This window comes from Pagrus pagrus (assembly GCF_965226575.1).
Source record: "Pagrus pagrus genome assembly, chromosome: 3".
Taxonomy (NCBI): domain Eukaryota; kingdom Metazoa; phylum Chordata; class Actinopteri; order Spariformes; family Sparidae; genus Pagrus; species Pagrus pagrus.
The window spans coordinates 5,661,169-5,671,284 of record NC_140187.1 but is presented as its reverse complement, the minus strand read 5'-3'; the positions used below and the strand labels follow the sequence as shown (position 1 = coordinate 5,671,284).

Sequence of the window (10,116 nt, the reverse complement as noted above, 5' to 3'; positions counted from 1 at the left end):
AACTGCTCCTGTATGTTATTTTTATGTTCTGTAAATGGTTTTGATATTTCTGATGTTTTTTATACTCTGGTTCTTAGAGAATTGATTAATGGTTCAAATGACAAAATAAACTTGACAGACACAAACTACACAGATATATTTAATGCATATATTAAAACATCATTAAAAGGCATAATATGTAAATAGATAAACAAATGAATTATTGGGAAATTCTACAATAAATATTTCCATGAGGAAATCACATCAAGGTCCATATAGGTACTGATCTGGGGCTTTTTATATCATATCACATGATCTTCATCAGCTGGAGCTGTGATGCAACTGTAAACATCAAAGGCCATTTTTTTTTATAAATAGTTTAATGACTTATAACCATATTGGATTAAATATGGAATCAATTAGTTGCAAACAAAAAAATCTTACTGCCAAATAGATAAACAAACATTAACTAAAATGCAACACTCAATATAATACAAGTAAAGTACACTTAAAAGTAACGTTACAAACTGCTTCCTTCACATGAAGTTGAATTATGTAATTAAATAAAAAAAAAAACATACAACAGCACAGTATTTATAAAACTCTTATAAAGCTCTGATAAAAGTAAGTTTGAACTCATAGAGATGAGCCTGTTACTGACACAGAGCCTCTGTATATCTGGACAATGTGATGTCAAACTGGGCTAAGACGCTAAACACAGTAAGATGCTGTTAAATCTCAAATAATAGTCGGACTGTTAGCACAGTGACAGCTGGTCCCCTGCTCGCTCTGTGGGAGGGCTGGGCACGGCTGCAGGGACAACGACCAGGATCTATACCATGACCATCACCAAAACCTGGTCCTGGACTTACAGTGAAAGACTTGTGATCCCGACACAAACAGAACCAACCAACACTGTGAGGCTGAGAAGCTCAGATGTTATTGACTAACACCTCTAGTTGATCTTGAAAGTCTGTGTTAGTCGCTCAGTCCTTGTCTTGTCCTTAACTCTGGTATATTTGGAACAGACTGATAATCAGTCTGATCCTGGGTGACCCTGTCTCAGCCCTCGGGCTTCTCAGACCTGCCAAGACCTCCAGTAGGCAGGACTATAGGCTCATATATGTACAACCTTAGATATTGTGTTAAAGGAACTGATTATAACGCACCGAACATCAGCGACACAGGGGTTTGAATGACATTCAATAGAAGGGACACAGAAAAGAAAAAAGGAATAGAAGTGCAAAAATGGGTTTAAAGGAATATTCAATGTTTTGGGAATTTGACTTGTTCATTTGGCTTGATATCACTCAATATGAAGCTGCAGACAGCGTCCGGAGAGACTGAGAACAGGAGGAAACAGCTAGCCTGGCTCAGTGCAAATGTAACAAAACCTGCTTACCAACACCTTCAAAGCTAAAGCAGTAGCTTCCTGAAGTCTTGTCATCACTATAAGGTTACCAGGAAACCAGTGGAGACTCCAAGTTACTGTTCCCGGCCTCATAACCCTTCGTAAAACCACAACAAATTGTTTTAGCACTTTGATTTTAATATGAATTAAACAGCTGCAGAATTAATTCCCCAATAAATGTTGCATCATCATGATGATGATTACTAATCGTTAATCATACTGCAATTGTAATCCATCAAAACAATCACAATATGTTTTTCACAATACCATGCTGCCCTACATCAAACAAACAACATATAACTTGTTAACATGTGAATTAGAGGTTCTGGTAGGCAGATTTTGTGATCACTGGACAGAGCCAGGCTGGTTCCTCCTCTTTATGCTAAGCTATGCTAACCATCTGCCAGTTGTAACTTACTGTAACAGATATGATATATTGATCTTCTCTTCTAACTCTCGACAATGAAGTACGAAGAACAAAATCTGTGTATATTTTCTTAACTCCTGGAGGAGTAACTGCTGAACTTGATTTGAAAATGAATCTACATGTCCTATTTATTTTAACTCAAATAAAAAATGTGTTTTATAATAAAGGAAACTGACAATTTGGGCCCATGACATGTGTAAGTGTAAATACTAGGCCTACTATAAACAATGTTCTTTGTTTTTAAGACGATACTCACCTGTTAGGTCTGAATTTCACAGACAAGTGTGCCTTAACTTGAATGAGGAAAGCACTAAACATTGCAGATAAGTCGAGTCTCAGCCAAGAAACAAATCCAACAATTCACTTAACAGTTTTCCCAGGGCTGGTGCCATAGCAACTGTCTGAATCTCTGAGGAAAAAACATTCATGTGAAGGTGAATTGTACAAATGTATCTCTGAATCCTGGACAGAAACTTCTAAAATCATTTAGAAAGCTGCATAATTACAAGACAATCAATCCTGATTTTAATAATTAATTATTAGGTTGTGTTTTTTTGTTATATCTCCTGTTACACGGCGGCTAAAGTGAACCAAAATGAGCAGCAGCGATGCACTGTGCTGTTTTATCCTCCAGTATTATCTGCTCTACTGTCTCATCCAGCATTGATTTGGTCTCAGCTGTCGGTTCACCAGAACACAGCAGGGACGTTTTTGAAGCCATAAGCAGAATTCGATCTCCTCCCACGTCGCCCCCGCCCCACCCTGCACGCTGCTCCTGTCCATAAATCACCTGGATAAAACCATAATAGAGCTGTAGCATATTGTCTTCGGCTGTTTTTATTAGTATACTGTACAGTAAGTGATACTGGTAAGCTACAGTGGTGGTATTATGAACATGGTCTGCTGGAAAATACCCTGAAACACAATAACAGAAGAAAGAAAACCATTTAAGGGTACATTTCTCAATGTCCTGTCCTCTGAAACCCAACTTTTATCAAATCATAGAAATGTGAAATTCAAATGTAAGTTGATGCTTTGTTGTTGTTGCTTGTTTGTTTGTTTTTATTAATGTTTTAATTTTACCCACAAGACCCCACGAGAGTCTATATGTTGCTTTCACATATGGTTTTACAAACTTAATATTTTTGTAGCTTGAAGAAAATCTAAATTATGCTGTTTTTCTGTTGTTCATGATAAAAACCTGCTGACTGTGCATCAAGTGGACCTGCTTTATATTGTAAACATTTAGCAATGAAGACCAGAAATTGTTTTATTTTCATTTAATATAGTAGGAATACTGTATTACACGTTGTTCTCATTAAGGCATGACTTCTATATTAGTTACAATTTAACCTTTATTACCCTAAAACCCCATTTTATCCAAAATGCTGCCTATATTGATTTACTGCCAGCCTGAAAAGTAAATTATTAAACTAAGTATTAATTAGACAACACGAATGATGATCAAATATCCAGGTAAGGCTATAGGTCGTGCAGAAAAAGTTGATATAATGTTATGAAAGACAAAAAAAATACAACTTATAGCCAAATAAATCATATAATTTTGTAAGAAAATCAAAATGATCACTCATGAACTTACATAATATTTCATCATCTTTCATATTGCCTCTGTCTCTGGCACAAACGAGCCTCCACAGTGTCCGTTTAAAACCTCTAATTAACTACATCTATTTAAATCCACGTTTGAGGAGTGAACTGATTAAATGAGCTCAGCGGTGAGTGGAGTTGATGTGACTCGGGCCGTGAACGCACCCCGCCTGTCTGCTCTCTAGTTACAGTATGGCGGCTGGGACTTGCGGAGGAGGACAACTTCTTCTAGATTCCTTCCAGAAAACTGTGGGAAGGCGACGGCTTTAACTTGTAACCGTCACCGCAAACACGACCTGGACTGAGATACGTGACGACGGCGCAACTTATGGCGTTTGCCGAGGTTTTTCCTGGAAGATAATCGGGCTGGTGTGATGCGTGAGGAGCCGCAGTCAAGAAACTCCCCTGATTTTTCCGCGTCTGTTTCTGCCCTGACTGTCAGTTAGCCGGCTAGCTGCTTGGTAGCTCACCACCTTCATGCTAACGTTCGCTTGCAGGGCTCTGTAGTAGCCAAGAGACGGGCTAGCTTGCTGCTTTTATTTGCTCCAGGAGACAGGGATGGCATTTCGCCTCCATTTGGTAAGCGAACTGGTTGAGAAGGGTGGGGAGAGAACATTTGCGGACCTCCATGATAAGTTTGTCAGCACTCATTAGCATCGCCTAGCCTAGCTTGCTGGTACAACGCCAGAAAACGTTGGCCGAGAAGTTAGCGCTCTGCCTGTCCACTAGCGAGCTAGCCAATTAGCATTTTAGTTGCACAAGAAGACCTGCTAATCCCTCGCTCATCCCGGCTGAGTGTTTTGAAGCCTCTGCACTAACCGATTCAGACTGAACAGCATTCGTTGACGAACCTTAATTGATTATAACTCAGGGGTGTTTTTTTGCGTTCAGTCTTGCTAGGTGTCGTTAGCGGTCTTATAGGTGTTCTCTGGAGGGAGTGGTAACGTTAGGTAGCTAGCTAAGGTTCCCTGTATCAGGGCAACAATGTCACTCAGATTATGACAGGCTGTAAATGACGATTAAATTACAGACGACACATTTCTAAACGCCAAACGTGTGTAAACCGACTGGCGTGTTGCACATTGGGGTGTGTGCCCGTTGTTAGCTTGCTGCAAGACAAGACTTGACACAACTAGAAAGCGCGCTATAATTTGGTTAACTGCACCCGATAGACATTAGATGGATGGTTTCCTTGACTGATAACTGATTCGATCAGTAGTTATAATAATTGGCGTGAGCTGTTTCTATCTGTGGGCACTAAAGATCAAGTCAGGTGGTTGACTGGCTTCCCTCTCCTGCTTCAGTGCTGGAGTAGTTTGATGGACGTGGGAGGCTGTTTGCCAGACTGTCAGAGCTATACTCAGTCATGTATGTCTTGACACATGGCACCCTGGTCTGTACATAGTGCCTGCTGTCAAAAGTGAGTGTCGTAATGTAGCTTTGGTGGACAGTCAGTGAAGGGAATGTCTTGTCTTTTTTATACCTGTTGGTTTTTTTATGTTCATTTTTTTCATACACAGGGGAGTCTTGTTGAATCAAAGTGGGAAAGCGGTGCAGCCTCGGCTGTGTACAGTGGACAATGTGTATTAGTTAGTGCCTAGAAGATTAGAGGACTAACAGCTCTGCCTACATATACAGTAGGCCACAAATATATTAGATTAATTCATTGGGGATTGCAACAGAAGCCCGCCACTCTGGATCAAGAAAACCTGTCCCTCGTGTCTGGTTGGAGTAATACTCTGAAGCCAAAATCAATGCCTTCAGCGCTGGCCGTGTTCGCCTGCCGACCCAACTCGCACCCATTCCAGGAGCGGCATGTGTACCTGGATGAGCCAGTCAAGATCGGCAGGTCTGTGGCTCGGTGTCGCCCGGCCCAGAACAATGCCACCTTCGACTGCAAGGTGCTGTCCAGGAATCATGCCTTGGTCTGGTTCGACCACAAGACTGGCAAGGTAAGAGAAGATGATAATGACAAGCTGATGTCATCACTGTCTTTCTCCCCAGGATTGACTTAAAATGGTGTAAATCTTCACACACTTTCTTATATTTATTTGTGTCTTCTGATGAAAAGTCACAATTGAGTAGTCAGCAGGCAACCCTCTACCATAACCTCATGGACCATATCTTCACAATAGGCCTCAAAATGATTCTCAGTCATATTTAAATTACCAGCAGCGCTGCCACAAACATCAACTCTTTTACGCAATAACACCCTGGAGCAAGACTTTCTCCCGAGTGTGAACTCTGCTCAGACCTGAACAGATTCAGTTTGTTTAAGGGTGCGTTCACATAAAGCATGTTTGAAGGGAAACGTCAGACTCTGCACTGCTGCCTTCTGTACACATATCCAACGCTCTTCTTGGAGGGTAATTCATAATCCCAACTGAGCACAGGAAATGTTCTCAAAACTCAAGGGATTATTGGTAGAAAGACACAGATGCTAGCAAAGCTGAAGAAAAGGCAGAAAAAAGTCAAGTCTGGATCAATTCTCCCCTCTCCCAAAATACATTTCCTTCTGTAAGACTATAACCCTGTCCAAGCATGAGGCTGTGTGCAAACTTAAAACCTGGATAAACAAAACAAATACTTTAGTTTTGTGCTCCACTTCATCATACATGTCTTCTTCTTCTGCACCATTTCATAAATTGAAAACAAAGTTGTAATTTTTCGAGAACCAAAATCTACATTGGCCCTGATTATTATCACTGCGGTGTGATAAATCAAGATGCTAATGCTACAAAATCAAAACATATCAAACAGAAAATGCAAAATCACATTTAAGATGCTTGAACCAGTTCATGATTTATTTATTTTTTCTATTATTATGGAAAATCATTCATTCATTATATTTGGTATATCAGCTGTTCTCATCATCAAACACCTCTTTTTACAGTTTTTATCTAAATTAAGTCATTTCTATCATTAGTAAAAGTAAGTGTAACACAACTGTTATTTTCTCATTTGTTATGTATATGAATGAGTAGAACAGAGTAAACATTTTGTCAGGAAATGGCATGCTGCTCTCATTTTCCAGGCAGGAGCTAAACTTATTCCTGGACTAAACAAGATTCAATGCAGATATCCACTGAGGCATATCCCCAGTTCAGCCTAGGACTAGTTTTAATCTTCATCTGGGAAGTCAACCTGTAATTTCTTTAAGAACCACAGATCTGAGATCTGAAGCAGATGGATGAAATCTGTGTGTTGTAGCATCTGTCGTCGTGTAGCTTCAGTGTCTGTAGTTTCTCTGTAGAACAGGTTGAACAGGCTGAGACAGCCACGGGATTACCCAGTTATGTGGCATGCAGGGACTTTGAAATACCCTGTGTGTGTTGGTGTGTGTGTGCACACAGCGTAAGCTATTTATAATGACACCAGTCGCGTCATCCTTTCCTCTCTTCAGGGATACACACACACATGAATTGACCAGTATACACACATTCACACTAATATACACATTTATTGGCAGTTATGATTCACCAATATATCCTGAACTGAAATGGATCGAACAGAGAATCGCGTTTTCACGCCTCCACGCCTGGTTGGTGGTCTGTCCAGCCGTCCCATTCTCATGAATGTCTCAGCGACACATTGAAGGAATTTCCTCACATTTCTCTCAAACACTTGGACTTGAGGTCAAAGGTCACTGTGACTTCACAAAACACATTCTGACCAAATTTCACAAAAATGTCTTAACAGGATGAAATGAGGACATTTTCCCAAAAAGACAGAGGTCATCTCCACTGTGAGATCACAATGTTCTGCTAAAACACTTTTCTGGCTGTTGTTCAGTACCATAACTCAAGACGAGAAGGGGAGATTGTTAACATATTTCACATTCGGTTGGATACTGACTCGCTGAAACTAATCTTGGGTGTCCACCTTCAAACTGTGGTGATTGTCTCGTATATGCAGGTTTTGTAAGTGCGGGTAAACACGTGATTGATAAGCCTTTCTATCTTAATAATCTCTCAAACGTACTTATTTTTGGGAGCTTCGTGGGTCATCATACGTTAGGCCGGAAACCTCAGTCAAACTTGTCACATGACATGAATTTGTTCACCAGCTAGTTTCTAACTGTCTTTCTGCTGACTGGTACTGAGCAGGTAGTATACAGTGGTGTTGTAATGATTTAGAAATGAGCTGAAACTCACTATAAAGCTTAGTAAGGCAGAGAGGAGCTGGTTCATCACAACAAACGACCCAATTAACATTGTCATATTTTTTCCACATCGTTATTTGGTAAATTTAGGTCATCTTTTATAGCTGCTTTAATGCAACATGTGACATTAGGCCTCCAGGTATTTTTCTTGCTGCAACACTGTCCACTTTTTAACATTTTGGGAGTTGTATTGGTTTATGTTGTATGTGTATTTAAAAAGGGGATGTGAGCCGTTATAACATCTTTGTTTTTGTTTTTTTACTTTTGTATACTCGTGTAGTTCAGGCTGTATTTACATGCATATGTAATTTTCACAGTGTGAATTCGCTACATGCACAAGTGTGGTCACAGGATGAGTGTATACAAATAGTAACACATATAATGAAAATACACTGCATTCAAATTATGGAAATTAATATAATTATGGAAACTGTTACAGGGCAGTGGCTCAGTATTCACTCCTTCTTGCGAACACACGCAGAGGAATTAAGAGCTACATAGACCTGGCTTGCCTAACCAATACCTCATAACTTTAGGTTCCTCTTAAGTGCAGTAGGAACACTGTTTACCACATGAGTTTGCATTTCTGGTTTGTTCAAAAAGCCAACCGATAGTTTCACTTTGCTCTAATATGTTGAAACAGAGTTTTGTTGCTTTCACCTGTGTCGTTCTGAGTCTCGAGCGTGTTGATCTGAACTCGGCACAGGAGCCAAAAGTAGAATGAGAACTGATGTTAAATATTTCTCCACTGCATATTGACACTTTGTCTTTCTGATGGTTTTTGTGCTCAGCAGCTTTCACCTCCATCTTGTCTGTGGGTGATAACTGTGCACTGGAGAGAAACAGGTGTGATTGGTCGCATCCTGTGATTGATGAACCAATCAGACGCCTCAGTGATCCAGCAGATTGCTTTATTATTGATGTCATCTTTTCGAGCAGGGCCTTCTCATGTAAGACTGGAAGATATTCTGCAAAGATCCCTCAGTCTTTGACTCTGAGGATCACAGCTAGATCACTGAAACATGTTCCCCTCTCAGACTCCACTGGAGCGGCTGGAAAAATGACAACACGATGACATCATGTCTTCTGTGTTTGGTCAGTTTTATTGTTTTGCAGCCAGACTGAAATGTGATTTAAGGATTGAGACCTGTAGCGCTGAGTACATATCGTGCACTGTTGCTTGCTGATTTCAGGGCCTCCTGTAGACACGGTTGCCTTGACACTGACTACTGTGAAGAAAGGATGAACTAATTGACATGAGCGCAGCTGGTGGGATGAATATCTGAAGGGCTCTTAGAGAAAATAATGAAGTGTGTTCTTTATATAAGCAGCAGCCATCATGGGAAGGTCAGATCAGACACAGCTGCTTCTCTCTTAACCCTGAAGGTCCTGGGACCTCAGTTTGGGAACCAGTGTGCTAGAGGAGCTGAGAGCCAGCCAGTCAACTAGAGAAGCAGTCAGAAAACCGTCTCAGGAGAACAGTCAGATGAGATGTCAGTGCTGTATCCTTCACAAGTGCTTGCTTCTTCTCGCCTCTAAGTTTTTGTCAACAAGTCCCCAAGACTCTGACAGTTTCCAGCTCCATCAACACTTTTTATATACGGTCCTTTTTTTTTTTTTTTTATCATTACTGCGACATCATCCATATGTCAAGCCCAGCTGCAGTTTGTTTACATTCCATCAAAACAAGACACATCTAACCATGCTAGAGGCCCAACATGTTGCAAATGTTTGATCTAAGATACTTCTCACAGTCTTAGATCTGTTTAGGATAACTTTCTCAACATGGAGTCCCCCGCAAATGCGCTCCTTCCTCCTTTTTGAGAAATATTTGTAAAAAACTGTATATAGTAGCTAGCTATTTTGGGAAATCACTCAGTTTTCTTTAAGTGAAACTGCCGTATGAGGTCCTTTTTTAAGATTAGATCTTCGGTGGGAATCAGTGGGCTTGAAGAGTGTCAAAGGGTAGTTAAGGACACCATGAGTGAGACCTTTTTGATTTTTAGATGTAATTGTGGGAAAACAATAGATGGTTTTAATAACACCAATGAAGGCTGCATTGCATGTGGCATTACCAGCTCTAGCTAAGGCTATGATGTTGTGCATAGTGACTCATTGGCACTCATTGGTATTCTTCCTGTAATGACCAGTCAACATGGTCTGTTGTGAAATGCTACATAAGAAGTGTCCTTGTTATTGAGACAAGGCAGTTGTGTTTCTGTCTGTTACTTCCATCAAACCAACCAGGTCGTTTTCACCAGTGTTGAGTGGAGCCGTTGGATCAGATCTATTGGATACAGGTATATGGGATGTTTCTGGGAAGTAGCAGGGTCATGTTTCTAATGATAAACTATCTCTATATCTAATTGATGCATAGATGCTTGTACCTGGACTGTATTGGAGGCAGAACATCCCTAATTTTTGGTTGAAATTCTCCAAATGGGTCAAAGTTCGTTGTTCGAACCAGAACAGAACTGGGTCCATGTTGGTGGAAAAGGAGCAGCAGCTTGTCAGTCAGTGGTGTGCTTG

General features: G+C 40.5%; 1 protein-coding gene across 10 annotated transcripts in view; it reads left to right on the top strand.

The window, feature by feature from the left end:
• Nucleotides 1-3,589: 3,589 nt before the first annotated feature.
• slmapa (sarcolemma associated protein a) overlaps nucleotides 3,590-10,116 on the top strand; it is a 58,597-nt gene continuing 52,070 nt past the window's right edge. For 6 of the 10 annotated variants that reach the window (XM_084348591.1, XM_084348590.1, XM_084348589.1 and 3 more), the window contains exon 1: nucleotides 3,591-5,377. In XM_084348591.1, coding sequence (XP_084204717.1) covers nucleotides 5,180-5,377 — 198 coding nt within the window. In that variant the 5' untranslated portion in view covers nucleotides 3,591-5,179. Of the gene's footprint in view, nucleotides 5,378-10,116 lie in introns of all 10 variants that reach the window. The other 4 variants (XM_084348587.1, XM_084348588.1, XM_084348584.1 and 1 more) reach the window with 3 other exon arrangements.